The 16,646-nt window shown below is 46.7% G+C and overlaps 1 protein-coding gene across 2 annotated transcripts in view; it reads left to right on the plus strand.

Moving 5' to 3' along the window:
* The window catches only part of RXRA (retinoid X receptor alpha), a 235,854-nt gene that overhangs the window by 191,183 nt on the left and 28,025 nt on the right, over positions 1 to 16,646 (plus strand). For both annotated transcript variants that reach the window (XM_038374984.2, XM_038374983.2), the window contains one exon: positions 7,520 to 7,689. In XM_038374984.2, coding sequence (XP_038230912.1) covers positions 7,520 to 7,689 — 170 coding nt within the window. The remainder of the gene's footprint in view (positions 1 to 7,519; positions 7,690 to 16,646) is intronic.

A 16,646-nucleotide genomic window follows, 5' to 3' on the forward strand; every position in this document is an offset into this window, starting at 1 on the left:
AGAAGGACCTAGACAAATTGGAGGATTGGGCCAAAAGAAATCTAATGAGGTTCAATAAGGATAAGTGCAGGGTCCTGCACTTAGGATGGAAGAATCCAATGCACCGCTACAGACTAGGGACCGAATGGCTCGGCAGCAGTTCTGCGGAAAAGGACCTAGGGGTGACAGTGGACGAGAAGCTGGATATGAGTCAGCAGTGTGCCCTTGTTGCCAAGAAGGCCAATGGCATTTTGGGTTGTATAAGTAGGGGCATAGCGAGCAGATCGAGGGACGTGATCGTTCCCCTCTATTCGACACTGGTGAGGCCTCATCTGGAGTACTGTGTCCAGTTTTGGGCCCCACACTACAGGAAGGATGTGGATAAATTGGAAAGAGTACAACGAAGGGCAACGAAAATGATTAGGGGTCTAGAGCACATGACTTATGAGGAGAGGCTGAGGGAGCTGGGATTGTTTAGTCTGCAGAAGAGAAGAATGAGGGGGGATTTGATAGCTGCTTTCAACTACCTGAAAGGGGGTTTCAAAGAGGATGGCTCTAGACTGTTCTCAATGGTAGCAGATGACAGAACGAGGAGTAATGGTCTCAAGTTGCAATGGGGGAGGTTTAGATTGGATATTAGGAAAAACTTTTTCACTAAGAGGGTGGTGAAACACTGGAATGCGTTACCTAGGGAGGTGGTAGAATCTCCTTCCTTAGAGGTTTTTAAGGTCAGGCTTGACAAAGCCCTAGCTGGGATGATTTAACTGGGACTTGGTCCTGCTTTGAGCAGGGGGTTGGACTAGATGACCTTCTGGGGTCCCTTCCAACCCTGATATTCTATGATTCTATGATTCTATGAGTGTCCTTTGGGTCACTAGGGCACTAGTGCCCATGTTTAATCAGTTCCGTTCCCTTCACACTGCATACAAGTCTCCTTTGATTGGTTCTGTTTGTTTGTTTGTTTTTGTTGGCAATGCTGACCTAAAAAAATGGACTCTGTGGCATTTCTAATGAGCGTGCTTAACTGATTTCCATACTCGGGGCGGGGGTGTCACTTGCTAACACGTGCTCAGACAGGCCACATGGGTCTTTAACATCCAGTGCTGAATCAATAGGGAATAGCTCTCCAGTCGATAACACAGCTTGGGAGGAGGATGAGCTAATTATTCCCAGTGCAGCAGAGCGGTCCAGTCGCTGCTTCGTAGCTCAGCGCACACCTGCCTTTCGCCCATGGTGGGGCACTGCAAGGTTCCAGAGCTGCGGGACTGCTCCTTAGGAGCATGCCCTGAGCCCAGCACACAGCCTGAGAGGCCAGGCAGTGTTGCAGGATGGAGGAAAGTAAGAGGAATTGCCTCACTCGCAGGGCAAGGAGTGACTGCAGCTCTGAAGCCGACTATGTCGGGGAGAGCATGGGCAGAGCTGCATGGCAGCAGATCCCACCACCAATTATGCCCTGCCCCCTGCAATGACTGCATGCTGCCATACAAGGCAGGGGCTTGCAGGGAGCATTGTTCTGTGACACGCACAGCTCCTCTCTGCAGGGGAGCTCCACGGATTCTGCTAGAATGCTTTTGTGGCCACAGGGATGGGGCTGGAATGGTTGTTAAGAGGCTGTCCAATTTGAGCTTCAGCCTTCTGCTGTGGCTGCCGCCAGTGTCTCCGTGAATCCTGATGCTTTGAGGCCTTACAAGAAAGTTGGCTTCCCAGTCTGGGGCACAGGAGCAGCTTCTGCTGCAGAGATCGGTCATCCGGAAGTGTGACGTTGTAAAACTAACAGCTGCAGGTGGTGCATTGAACTGCGGGGGGAGGTACATGTGCTGTGATTTCATTGTTTCGTTTTTTGGAGTGCCCCAGCAATGGGAGCGAATGTGCACCTGGAGGGGAGAACCCAGGCCATGTATCAATCTGGTTACATGGAAAACCTTGCCTCACGTTTAGGATGGCATGGCTCCTGCTTCATTCTGTCCGCCCCTCAGGGGTGCAAATGTGCATGAGATGTGAAATACAGCATGGATACACAATCTCAAACCTTTCCAGAGCAATCGCTGCTTTCGCAGGCATCTTTGGAAACCATTCAAGCTCCAACCCCCACTTTGTGTTTGCAGATTCCATCGCATCAGCATGTGGTGTGTCCCTGAGGGACACTTGCATGAAAACAGGGGGGTAAATTCATTGATACGTTCCATCTGCTTTGCACTGCTCTGCTGACAGGACCCATCTGCAAACTCGGCTTTAGCGGCTGATGAAACCAAGTTGACAGCTGTTTTGCATCACTTGAATGTACCAGTGAAGGTGGCCTCAAATCTCCCTTTCTAAAGAGCTCACCTGCTGCTCTAGCCTAGTTCTGTATGATCTGGCCTCCCTCAGCACTAGTGCTCTGTCTAGTCTCCTGAGTGACCTCTCTTAGTGAGGTACCCCCTTCCTGAAGTGCCCCCACAATCAGAATGTTTTCCTGAATGTTTAAGATAAGTTTTCACTTTCCTAGTTTCAGGCCCATGACCTCCTTGTTAAATCATCTAATCCCCCCTCCCCCATTCTTGTATGTTACCGCCTCGTCCGCCCGCAGGTTCAGCATGTATCAAACCCGTGGCATCACGGTTCTGCATTCTGTGGCCCATCAGAATTCATGCTGACAGGGGGAAGTGAAATCTCCTATAAATCCAAACATTTACCCACAAGACTTGTTACTCAATTGCCTAGTAACATAGACAATGTAATGGTTAAAAAACAAAGCGTTGGAAGTGAATCCAGATGCTTGTTATTCCAGCCCTGGGCTTCTCTTGAGTAGAGACTGTTAATTGGGCAGAACTTTCTGATATGGGCAAGAATCCACTAAAGACTGGAATGAGGCTGTTGTGCAAGTTTTCCTTTGTGACTTCATCCAGATTTGCACCCACGTGCGTGATGCCTTTCGTCCTCGCTGGGGAGAGAGGTAGAATTCGGTGATGATGGAAAATTGTAGCTATCGCTTTTATTGTTGTCAGACCTTTAGTTTTCACGTGGTTGGCAAGAGGAGTAGATAGAAGGAAGAGCTTACAAGCGATGGTGGGTGTGTGTGTGTGTGTGTGTGAAGCTGTGGTTGGAAAGAAGAGAGGAGGAGGTACCCATGTCAGAAGAGGTGGGGGAAAACCATATTCTGATATTGGGGAACTCCCTCTCTTTAAAACAGACCACAAAACAGATTATGCTACACCATCACGCCTTGTGACCCTGGAAGCTCTGAACCAGCAAATAAGCAAGTTTCCTCACTGGGAATTTGCTGCGCGGTTTCTGTTTTCGTATTGGACCGGGGGCATTTGATGACAACATGCTACCTGCTTCTGCTAACCAGGTGTCATTGCCTTGACCTGCTGGGCCGGAGCAAGTCTGCCTCAAAGGTTTAGACTTGGGTTGAGGAGAATTGAGAGTCAGCTTTCCACCAGCCACAAGCACAGACTGCCTGTGGAACAAACTTTTTGGTGTAGTGCTTTTCAGCAGTGATCTGTAATAATAACAATACTTATATAATCTCTCCCTCTCTCTGGCTTCTCTGTGTCTGTTCCATCTGTTGTCTATCATTTATATCATCAGCCAGATTCACTTTCTTCACTAGCAAAGACTGTTCAGGTGTCTCCCTGTCCCATCATGTTCTGCAAGATCTGCTCTCTCCATACCCGCATACAGCTTCTCGTATCTGAGGGCATTTCAGTCGGTTTCCTTCGGGTCAGGATTCATAGATCTAAAGTCAGAAGAGACTACTGTGATCATCCAGTCAGACCTCTTGAGGTCATAGAACGTCACCCAGTGACTCTTTCATTGGGCCCAGTAACCTGTGGTTGAACTAGTGTGTTTATTTGAGAATGACTTCCAGTCGATGTAAAAACTCCTGATGAGGGAGAATTTAGCCTGTTCCCTTGGTAATTGTTACTTTCAGAGCAAGGGCTTGTTGTCTGCACTCTTTCTTTGGAACTCGCTGCTATTGTATATTAGATCTTTGTAGCTTAAGTCATTGTTAAAATCCCATTTGCTCAGGGCTGCCTCTGTCGTAAGTTTTTAAATTGGGTTTTTGGCTTGCTCAGCGTCATTTGTAGCCAATTTGTCTCCTGTAACATGCCCAAAGGAGTTCCAGTGAAGGGGGCCGCATCTGTGAGATTGAATGAAAGGTTGACATTACGAGCAATAAAGTTCTAGGCTTATGACAGTTGAGAGAGAGAGAGGCACCTCCGTCCCCCAGTAACAGGGAGATTGAGGGTCTAATGTCAGCCTATAAAAGTAAATAGAAAAATTCAAGTCAGACCAGGACCACATCCTAGCCTGATGTAAGATCAATTGGATCTATGCTGCTTTACAACAGCAGAATATCAGGTTCTGACTCCCACTTAGCAGATGTTGCATTGTGCCTTTAGAGATGTAGCAAATACAGTACAAAACTTTAGATCAGTTTGCAAAACTAAGTACTTATTTTTACATAGCACCTTTTATCTCAAAGGATCCCAAAGCACTTTAGACACTATAGAGATATGTAGTTACATATATATCTATGTACAAGAATCACTTTACCCTCCACAGAGGTGCATCCACCTCTGGGGCAGAATGTGATTGCTATTTAACAGCAGAGTCACAACACTACACTACAGTTTAAGACAGGAGGCTAACCATAAAATTGAAAAGCATTTGCATGATCTAGACATAGAGGATGAGTTTAAGACTAACACAATTGCCATATTCTATTGTGTAATCTTTTAGCATGTGTTTAAATTTACCATATTTTTTGTTATTTTATGTTGCCACATGGCATGGAGCCAGTTTACCTGATGATCTGATTTAAAAGCTTTATTGAGTTACATACTGTGCCAATTTCAATGGAACAATCTCTGTGTCCTGTTACTTCCCATTAGTATCACATAATCAGCTTCATCCAGCAAAGAGATAATGGATTAGGATAGCTGCTAATAGTGTTTTCTCTGCATTACTGAACTTCTTTCAATATTGAGCAGAGTTGGGTGAAATGATGTGGTTGTCCCTCATAGCAAGCAATGGACGCTCCATGGCTGGAGTCATTCTGGACTAGAATGGGCTAGATCAGTGCTACTCAAAGTGGTGGTCCGTTAGCCATCGGCTGCTGGTCTGCGCGCACACTGGGAAAAAAAATGCCGGTCTCCCACATCAGATAGCTTGAGAAGCACTGGGCTAGAATGTACTGCAGGAAACAATTCTGTACTAGGGAGTGGATGAATGAGATGACTCATTGGCTCTTTTCCATTTCTAAAGCTTGATTTTGTATTTGGAAAGATCAGCTAATGCAATTAGCTCCATAATGTGCTGCTTTCCTAGGTTATTGCCATTAAAACGGTGTATCCTACATTTAAATGGGGACTGGCATGAATGATAATAATCAATAATAACCCACTTATACAGTATTTTTCCTCTTCAGAGCACTTTTTCAGATTTTAGCTAAGTCACAGGCTTGTCATCCTTGTGAGATAGGCAAGATTATCCTCATGGCATAGATTTGGGGAACTGAGGCAGAAAGGTTAAGTGATAAGCCCTTGGTCCCAGAGGGAATCAATGTCAGAGTAAGAACCAGAACATAGGAGGATCCTGTTTCCCAGATCTGAATGTAGACGACTAGGCCATACCTCTCTCAAGGGAAGAAGAATCTTTCAGAAAAGTATGTGGCATCTTATGTTGTCTTGGCAAATGAACATGTTATGGTCCAAGAGAGGCATGGGGAAGCCAGCTCTCTGGAGACAGAGACTATGGGACTGTGCCGATACCTCCGGGCAGCAAACTGGGAATGCGTATTGCAGTTATGCCCGCCGTCTCCACATACTGGTAGACAGTGCCACATGGCTGGCAGTGTTACTGCCTCAGAGGGGAGGAAGGGTTGGCATGCTCTGCATTCCCTAGGAGTCCCCTTGCAAAAGGCCTTTCTTTCTTGATCTGTGGGAGGTCTGGTGGCTGCTCGGGCACTTTCCTGCTGGCGTCTTGGGATGACAGCCAGGTAGGGAGGACTGGACAACAAGGGCTTTGCAGTGGCTTTTCCCATATAATTAAAGGATTTGCTTTCCAGATCTGTTGCGTTCCCTGGATATGATGTGGACAGCTCGGGAGGCATTCCCTTTCCTCAGTGTTTGTGTGCGACTCAGGGCTGGATAGTGCACTGTAAGGTTCTGATCAGCCATCTTTTAATCTCCAGTTCTCGCTTGGTTTCTTTCCCCCACCAAATGTCACAAGGGAGTGAATGGTTTTTTTTTGCCCTTCTGTGCTTTTTTAAATATTGGTGACTCATTGTCGCTTCTAATGCCAGGTTTCTAGAGGGACAAGGATGGTCAAAGCAGAGCAGACACGTGGCAAGATGGGGATGGAATTCAGGTGAGACTGGACCAAGCTGGATGGGTGGGAGGGTTTCTTAGGCTGCGTGTTTTGCTTGTCTTAACATATGACATCAAAGCCCTTGACAACATGGAAAGGACTCAGGTGCAGAAAGAAACTCCCTTGCAGTGTCGAGGTGGCCAATCTTCAAAGACACAAGTGAGGAGAAGGACTGTCTTGAGGTGAAGGCACAAGTGCTGGGATTCAGGAGGCTAGGGCTCAGTTCCTAGTTCTGCCACTGACTTCCTGTGTAGCCTTAGGCAAGTCACTTTTTCTCTCCCTGACTCAGTGCCCCGGCAATAAAATGGGTAATAACGCTTCCTTTGTATGTCTGTCTTGTCTATTTAGATGCTCAGCAGTATGGGGCAGAAGTTGTCTCTTACTTGGTGCATGTACAGCATCTAGCATGACTAGGCCCGGATCTCAGCTGACGCCTCTAGGTGGTATTGTAATAAAAATAATGGCCTGGTGGCGGCCATCAAAGGCAGTGGAAATCAAGTAGCTGAAAAACCCTGCGTGACCTCTTTGGGAATTCAGCCTGAACAGCCTCCAGAAATGGTTGGGCTACCTGGACTCACACTTTACAATTATTATCTTCTTTCTTTTCTTCAGGATTCCCCCATCCTGCCACCCAGCAGCCCTCTTTCCTCTCCCTATCCCAGCACTGATCCATTCCCTTCAGCTGCATCACCTGTGTCCAGCCCCCTCCTTAGCTCTTTACTGCAAGTTCCTTAACCTTTTAGCATTTCTTTCCAAGGGAGGGGCTCTTTGCAGCTGCCCAAACTCTGGTCAAGGACAAATTTGGGGAGGGGGGCCGGATTTGGAGAAATCTCTTTAGGTTCTACTCCCAAACTCGTCTGCAGAGATGCACATGTCCAGTCCAGCTCTTTTCTTGGGCCAAGAGAACTGTACTGCAACTCCTCTCAGAACTAATGCTTGCTTTGTTCCTCAGTTGGGTTCCAGAGGTCGGAGTCCCCACTGGCCATGCCCGTGAAAGGGTTAAGTCAAAGAGAATCCAGGCTTCCTACATGCCAGCAGATGCTTGTGCTACCATAGGTCATGTTCCTTTCGATTTTGAAGCCTAGCGATCCTCACAGCTCCCCAAATCTCAGTATTTTAACTCCCCATCCCAGAGCTGCGAACCACAGACTTACAGTGCCTCCTTCTTTCCTGTTTGTGTCTGCAGCTGTGCAGGAGGAGAGGCAGCGAGGGAAGGACCGAAATGAGAACGAGGTGGAGTCGACAAGTAGCGCCAATGAGGACATGCCCGTGGAGAAGATCCTAGAAGCTGAACTCGCAGTGGAGCCAAAGACAGAGACGTACATTGAGGCAAATATGGGCTTGACTCCTAGCTCGGTAAGGACGCCTGCCCCTTCCCCCTGTTTGCTAATGCCATCCCATTTGTGGGAATGCAATGGAGTGAATCGGTGGTAAGGCCTTGAATGCTGTCACTGCATGACTATACAGACAAGCATGGTTAAGGGGAAAGGGGGGTCTTGGGCACTGGGACCGCAGGAGAGCTGTGTTCTAGTCCCAGCTGTGCCACACCCTATCTGTGAGACCTTGGATAAAATGTTTGTTTGCCCTGTGCCTCAGTTTCCCCACCTATAAAATGGGAATAACACTTCCCTTCCTCCTAGAGGTGTAGTGATGAAAAAACCATTGCATGTCTGTGAGGTGTTCAGGTGCTAGTGATGAAGTGCAGTTGGGAGGGTGCATAGAAATGAGCTGTATTGTGGGAACACATCTTGTTATACTGTACACTATATAAACACTGGAGTAAAAGCCTTGCCTTGAAAAACTTGCAATCAAATGAACCCTATAAACACACCCTTTATCACTAAAGTGCAAAAATATTGCTATAGGTTTTTAAACACCACAAATTTGAGGCTTGTTTGGATCCATTGTAAAATATATATATATATATACTGTGTATATATATGGATGAGGGTTTGGACTTTAAACCCACTCAGTGTTCTGAGGTGTTTGGATCCAGAGTTGTGGTTCAGCCCCTTCGTAAGGTTTGGACTCTAGTGGGATCCTTTTTGAACAGCAGATGCCCCATAAATAACCCACACATGGTCCCACCACTCCCATTAAAGAGCCCTGATTTGTAAAGAGCATTTATTTTTCTCAGTTAGGTGGTTGTTCTCAACTATAACAACTCGGGCCTTATAGTCTATGAACTCCTGCTCCTCTGAGAATAGCTGCCATATTAGGGGAGGTCAACCATGCATTTTGAGCAAATTTATAATGCATCAGGCTCAGTGGGTGTGGCTAGTAACTCCACCCCAAAACCCTCCCCTTGGTTTTAACCAGGGGAACACTGAGGTGCTGGAGGTGTTTCTTAAGTAGAAACAACTGGTTGGAGGGAGAGGAGAAACAGTTGTCATTTTACTTTTTTACCCATGTTGTTTGAGCTGATATCTGCCATGCATATTGAGTTTACAAGCTTCACTTGTGAAAAGGACGGCCCTATGGAATGGCTTGATATGTAAAAACAAAAATGGAAGTACCTGGCCTGAATGAGTTTTTCCTTGGGGGAGGGGATAAGGGCCTTATAAAGTCCAGTTGGTCCTAACTCTTCACAGTCTTGCTGGCAGTGGGGTGGGAAGTATAGGTTTCTTACATCTCTATGCAGTAAAGCTCACAGGGAGATTTCTGATTATTAGCATTTAGAGATCTTTGCTATAATGCATTGTAGTTATGTTCCTTCCACTGCCAAACATTCAAAAGTCATGTATCAGGCCCCCAAAATCATATGATTTTTTTAAAGTAAACTAATAAATGGGGGTGGGGTTTTTTTTTGAGCCTTTAAAGTAAACTTAGGTCACATGTTTCCAATTTTTCTCTGTAATCATCAGGGCTCCAAACTTGGGTGCTGTTTTAAAGGAAAGCTGAGCTTTTCGTGTACTACCATGACTCCAGCATCTGGAGCATTAAGAATCACATCAAGTATTGTGAGGATTGTGGTGAAATCATGAGAGCTGACAACACTGAGAGTTATGTTTATGCACTATGTGGTGTTAATCATTTTGCTTAATCTTGTTAAGGATTTGAGAGTTTGATTCTGACTCAAGTGACACTGGGCTCATGCTCCACTTCAGAGAATAAAAAACTGCAGGATAAAATAAGGTGGAGGGTGAAAGCTCAGAAAGCAACTAAGAGTGGGGGGGGGGGTGGAAAGGGCGGAGATTATAAGAAAAAAAATATAGTAATATATGCATATATTGTATATAAACCATCTACTTGAGCCAGTCTAGCAATGTTCTTCTGTTTCTAATAAAGAACACAGACTGCCCTTTAGCTGGGGAAACATGTTTAGTTTTTTGGTTTTTAATTAATTTGTCCTTTTGGGGAAGAGAGTCCAAGTTTAAACTAAAAAGAAAAGGAGTACTTGTGGCACCTTAGAGACTAACAAATTTATTAGAGCATAAGCTTTCGTGAGCTACAGCTCACTAGCTCACGAAAGCTTATGCTCTAATAAATTTGTTAGTCTCTAAGGTGCCACAAGTACTCCTTTTCTTTTTGCGAATGCAGACTAACACGGCTGCTACTCTGAAACAAGTTTAAACTGTCAAAGAAGAAGATTCGTGACCTCATGCTAGTGGGGCAGACCCAAACTAAGTGGGGTAGGTTTGGAAATCTTTACACTCACTGAGCTTTGCCTGCCCCTGATCCTGGCACAGCTGAATGCAGTAAAGAACCACCAGCTCTCAGCGTTAAAATGAATAACTTCTGCACCACTGGTGGTTTGAGGCCCACTAGCCTCAGATCAAATAGATGGGGAGGTACAGTCTTCTAATCAACTTGCAACGTGTCTGCATACTGCTACAAACTAGCTGATCATTTCTTCAGGTGTTGTAGGGCAGAGCCAAGCACAGTAAGGGAGATGTTTGCAGAATGTGTATGAGCTTCCACTAAGAAAGTCTTTTGTCACTGCACATGTTCTCCCCAACAGCTTCCTCATTGTCTTCTGTAACCAGAAATCCACGCTGAGGATGTAGATTTTTACCCCAGATTTAATTGCATTATTTCTCCCAGATCCTTTCCCATTCCTAAGGCCTCTTCCTTCAAGAGGTGGTGCTGGATGGTGCAAAAATCTCTACTCAGCTCTTTGCCCAGAGGTACCTCTGCTTTTAATTGTAAGAAGCGTGGGGAGCATGTTCTAAATCAGTTATTTTGGTTTACTCCAAGCCATGCTAATGTGTCCAGAGCACTCAGAAAGATGCCGTCTCTCTGCTCAAAACTTTGAGTTGCCCTTGTAGTTTATTGTGCTTAGCTCTTCTAGACAAGGAACTGTGCCCGTTTTATTTGTGTGTGAAACCTCAGGCATACCTATGATGTTGCATGACATTCGGCAGCACCTGAGCTCTTTGCACCAGCACGACAATGGGACAGCAATAATATGTTGTAATATCTTATTGTTCTGTAGCATTTTTCCCAGTGACTCCGATATGCTTTACTGGATATCTATGAGAATCATGAAAATGCAGCCACTTCTGGGGTGGGTTACGGCAGCTCTTTCACAGCACACAGCAACGCTACAAAACAACAGGAGCTGAGCATAGGGCTGGGAGGAGGGAATATCCTGTCTGGTGGCAACTCAGAAAATCACAAATGAAGCTACCAGCATATGAACTGCTGTATGCACTGCTGACTTGTATCGGATAGCTCAGTGATGCACCAAACACTGGGCTCAGTTGTACCCACCTAGGTGTTGGATGCCAGGCTTCCGTTCCTGTTCTAAATAAACAGCAGAGCATCCCCATCCCCATCAAGCAGTCGGGGCTTCCCTGCAGGGAGGAGCTCGAGATCTGTGCCTCAATTAATGACGGTGCCTCTGATACTAGTCGGCTGTGTGGGCGATCAGGATTAAAAATACTTCAGGGGGAGTTGTCACCAGAGTTGCACCAACTTGAAAACAAACCCCAGAGAGGGAGCTAAAATAAATGGCTTCATCTGGCACTGTCTCTCCCCTAGCCTCTTGTAGCAAATTGAAAGCTGGTTCCTGCATAATTCAGCACACATTACGGTGAACAAGGATGTGTGCTGCATCTCAATAGAGGCAGGAGGCTTGTTGAAATGTCCTGTTATTGTCAAGCGGCTTCTGTCAATTATGTGACATTTGTAGCAGGTTTAGCAGATGTATGAGATCAGTGGCTAAGTGATGAGGAGGCTACAGGGTGGGTAGAGAGGAGAGTCTGCTTTCCCCTCAGAGAGCTGTTGTGATGGAAAGGCAGACAAATTCAGAAATCTATTCAAAAACCTAATAGATTCAGCGTAAAATACAAGCTGGTTCCCGTTAGCTCGGTGTGTTGGGTCCTTGTGTTGAAGCCCCCACACTTCGGTGCATCTGCTCCCAGCACTGCCGCATGGAATTCATCTGGGAGGATGTAATCAGCTGTGATTCCAGGGACTTTCTCCCAGGGCTGTGCCAGATTGGGCTGGCGAAAACAAAGCCTTGTATGAACTAACCCTCTCCTACAACCTCCCTGCCTATAACCAGATCCTTCCCACCGGGCTACAGCTGCGTGCCTGCAATCCTTGCTCAGGCTGTGGCAATCCTCGCCCAGGTTTGTGAGGCTCTATAATCTCCGGGAACTGCCCAGTCCTATGTAGACCTGGAAAAGTAGGAGCAGGACCTCAGCATCGCTCTCCAAGTGGACAGCAGGAGAGGAGAATAAGGGAATTCGCTCCAGGTGAGGCCCACCAGCACCAGAGCCCAAACGATCCACCCGGAGGCAACTGCGAGCAGCTCAGGCTGAGTGTGGGCACATGAGCAAGACCCATGGCAGAGCAGGGCTCTGTGTAGGCTGTGAAAAGGTCTCAGGCCTCAACTGTCAGGGGGCACGTTGGGGAGAGGCCATCCTAGGTTTCCCATGGTTTGAGAGGGGAATCGGAGCAGGTGTGGCCTGTCTCTGGTGAGCTGGCCCAGACCATTGTTGGAGCTGAACGTTGGCTGCAGGGGAGATACTGCAGCAGTTCTGAGCCCGCTGGGTGGCAGGAGACAGTGGGATGGGGGAGGGGAATACTAGCTATAACAAAACACTGCATAGCTCTGAGTCACCCGAGTCCCATGCTCCACTTGCCTCCCCCGAGCAGAAGGGCTCTAACGCTGCAGTGACCGAGAAGAGACCTGCCCATAAAAATGCTCAGACCTGTCCATTGCTCTGAGAGTTGTGGTTTAAACGGCCGTCCTTAAAACACCTGCTTGGAGAGCGATCGCACCCAAGGGTGGCTCTTTAGTGATTGTGGGTAGCTGCTAATCGTGACACTGAGCAGTTTTGTCGTTTCACACGGCTCCCTGTTTTAAACGGTCTCAGTTTCACGTAGCGCATATTGCAAAACTCTCCTGTGACACTGAGCAGCATGGGGATAAGCTCATCATGGGGCTTCTCTTGAATTCTGCACCCAGAGCCACTAGAGCACCTTCATGCCTCGTGTTCTTGGAGCAGCGCTCTGTCCCATCTGTAGGTAGCTGATCACCTCCTGCAGCTTGGCGATTAGAGGCCAGCATTAAGGTCTCTCTACCGACTCCTATAACTCAGCAGCATGAAAAGGAGGAATTCTATCTCTCCACTGCAATCCCCTTGTGTTGTCACTGCCCTTCCATGCCTATCAGCTGACAACCCTGTGCCTAGGGCTTCTGCAGTCTAAGTCTCTCCTCGGATGGCCTCCTGGGCACTGAAAGGGAAAGCTTGTAACTGTGATCGGCCTTATCCTCAGTAGCTCTTATTTGGCATTTGAAGGGAAGGTTCTGAGTGATCGTTTTCTGGAAGATACTTCCAAGTTCCTCTTTTGCCAGCAGGATCAGGTGCCTGACTGTCCTTTAATTCTATCATGCGCTGATGCTTTGCCCTTACTGTTTATTGCAAGGCCTGGGAATCGCTTGCCATGAATGAGGAAGGTTTCCAAAGACTCTAAACCCGGCTTGCTTTTTGGAGGTAGGCCGGGGTGCTATAACCTTAGTTGCTTCTCATGCTACAGTGATTAAAACGAGGCCAGTAAATGCCATAGCTGTTCCCGGAACAGAGATCGGAGGTATAATTAAAGCACGTTGGATGGATTATCAGTCTGTGACAGGCCTACGTCGTCTCTCTGTAGCCTGTAGCATGCGCTGGGCAGAATCTTGGCCTTGCTGACACTTGCTGTTGTCTCCAAGGGCATGATCCCTCCAGCAGTGGCCCCCTCTGAGGAATTTTAAGCTGAGCCCTGAACTGTTTTTAAAGAGTCACCAACACCATGTCAAGGCAACAAGGCCTTGCTGATAACTAACTTGCTGCACTTTTTGGGAGGCCTTTTCCTTATGGATCCCGGTAACCTACTCAAAAGCAAAAGCAAAATGCAATGGCCTTCGCTGTGGTATGGAATTCTTGCAGAATACCAGTTTTAATGCATGTCCCAGTGTAGGCAAACTAATGCCCAGTGGTCCCCCATCAGGCCATGGCTGGCACCTTTTTAGAGCATATACATAGTCTCCTATCAGAGTGTGCCCCTGTTAGCTGTACCAGGCTCCATCCCTCACACACACACTGTGGCAGCCCGGACACCTGGGTTCTATTCCTAATTCAGCTCCCATCTCGCTGAGTGAGCAAGTCCCTAAGGCCCAGATTTTCATTCTGGATGCTTAAATTTTTGGATGCCCAGCTTGAAACATCTTTTTTTTTTTGTATTATTATTATTTATTCTCAAATTGAGCTCCCCAAATCTGTGGCCATTTTTGAAAATTGTAGCTGTTAGCCTCTCCTCTGAGTCTCCCACCTGTAAAACAAGGATTATCCTGCCCTAGTCCCCAGGGTGGGCTGTAAGGCTCAAAGTCACTGATGTGAATATAACACTTTGGGATGTCAGGTGAACTGCTCGTATCACTGTCCCTGCTCGCCTCAGTCTGCAGACTGTTCTGAATGTTGCCGACCCTGAATTCAGCATTTCCAAGGGAGAAGGAATCAGAAGGTGCCAGACCCTGCTCCTGGCTTGGCGTAACCATGTGGGGGTTGTCGAGGGTAATCTGAACATCTTCTGACCTCCCCTCCCAATCCTTGTAAGACCCAGCAGTCCTTCTTTTCAGACTGGCACCTCCAAGGCAGAGTGACAACCCTGCAGGATCCTTCACAGGACAACCTTTGGCCCCTAGTCTAGGAAATAGTGCCCTGATACCTGGGTTCTCTCATGTCCTTTTCCTCGAGAGGAGCAAGAAGAGGGAAAACTCCTAAGCAGAGATTTCCAGCATCTTAGAGCATTAAAACCAAGTCCGTGCCCCCAGCCCTCTCTGCAGGCAGCAGGTGAAGACACTTTGGAGCCTGATCTCCGAGCACTTGCCAAGTGCTTGCTATTTTTAAGTACTGAGGATTTGAGCTGTTGGCCACCTAGGCGAAAAGTCAATGTTTCCTTTTATGTGGCTGCAGAATGGCCTAGGCAGGCACTTTGAGTAGCAGCATAGTGGTATCTTTAAAGAAGTTAAGAACAAGGACATTTAGGTGGCAGAGAGCAGGGCTTTCTCAGAGCTATGTAATGGAATGGGGAGGGAAGGTGAGATATTTTTCAACATTTCAATCAATGTTCAAAAATAGGATTTTCTCTGCTTTTCATCCAGTGTTTGAATGTTTAATGTGGTTTCTGGGTAAAATACAGTCAATGTGAAGACGAATGGGAAGTATTTGGGTTAGTAACCTCAGAACCTCACTTTTATTTTATTTATTTTTACAACTCTTTCCTTCTCCCAGTCTCCCTTGCAGTGTCTTTACTTTCCCTTTCCAGACTCATTCACTGGTCTCTGGAGTAGCAACGTGTCCCGCACACTGCCCAACATTTACCTCCTTGGGCGCCCTGCTTTAGGTCAGTAATTCCCATCTTATCCACTGTGTGGTCTTTAAAACACCATCGTTCCCTTCTTAACATTCTTTTCCTGCCCCTGTCTGCCTTAATGTTCAGGGAAATACCACAGGATATGTTACATCCTCCCTCACCAGTCATTTGTCCCCCTTACAATCATGGGCCAGGTCCATCACTCCCCAGATGAAGCTTCTCATGGACATTCAGGATTGCCTGTCAACGTGTGATCACTGTTACTTCCTCTGTGAATGGTAAAAACAAGACACCAATTGTCAGATATCCGGTGTGAGCTGTATATTTGTATAGTGAAATCGGTGCAAGAGACTAACCGCACCTGTGTTGCATTTCTGCTCCACCTTCATTAATAGGCCTTCTCTATTATTCAGCTACATCACCATGTGTACAACTATGTCAGTCATACACACAGCTTATATATACTTATATCCATTGACAGTGCCCTTGGTACTGTGTACAAGACCCAGAGGAAGACATCCCTGCCCCAAGGAGCTTATAGTTGAGGGGCTATATCTGGCCACCGTCACTTGTACTAGTCTGGAAGCAATACCGTTGCTCACACTGAGTCGAACCTTGCTCCACAAATAACCCCATTGATTTTGGTGGAACTAATCATGGTAGAAATTATTTGTCAGCATGAATAAATGGATCTACCAAGTAGTGCCACTGAGTAGTGCTTTAATTTTCAAACAGGACTTGTTTCGTAGTTTTAGAGTGTTTAAGGCCAGAAGGGACCATTAGATCCTCTAGTCTGGCCTCCTGTATAACACAGCCACTAAATGTCACCCAGTTACCCCTCTATTGAGCCCAAAGACTTTAGTTAGACCAATGCAATTCAGTCCTCAGGAGACTGAACTGTATGTCACAGGCAGAGAACAGGAAAGATCGAGGTGCCACCAAGCCCTGAGGAATTAAGTGAGACATGCCTAAATGACCCCAGCAGGCAATTCACACCCCACGCTGCAGATGAAGGTGAAGGCCCCACAGTCCCAGCCCATCTGAACTAAGGGGGGAATTCTTTCTTGATCCCAAATCTGGCCATCAGCATGACGCTGAGCATGTGAGCAACACACGTCAGCCAGGCACCTAGAAAGAGGATTTTCTGTACCATCTCAGAGCACTGGGCCACCTAGCTGGAGTCCCACCTCCAGCTCTGGCCAGTCTCTGATGCTTCAGAGAAAGGTGGAAAAATAAACATCACCAGCATATGTCTGGCCAGATGTGAATCAGGGGGAAATTTTCCTTCCTGATCTCTGCATGCGGTTAGTAAGGGAGGCAGAATCTGTCTCTAAATAGAATGTCTTATTTATAAGCTGCACCGGATTAGTATGATTTTCCCATGGGATCCAAAGGTAATATAATTAATTACACATTCTCTAGTTTTGTACATACTATTTTAAGGACATTGAGAGACACAGTTATGCTTAATAAAAGGTGCAGCCTCTAAATGGAGCCGTACGGTG

This window comes from Dermochelys coriacea, chromosome 16, assembly GCF_009764565.3.
Source record: "Dermochelys coriacea isolate rDerCor1 chromosome 16, rDerCor1.pri.v4, whole genome shotgun sequence".
Classification (NCBI taxonomy): domain Eukaryota; kingdom Metazoa; phylum Chordata; order Testudines; family Dermochelyidae; genus Dermochelys; species Dermochelys coriacea.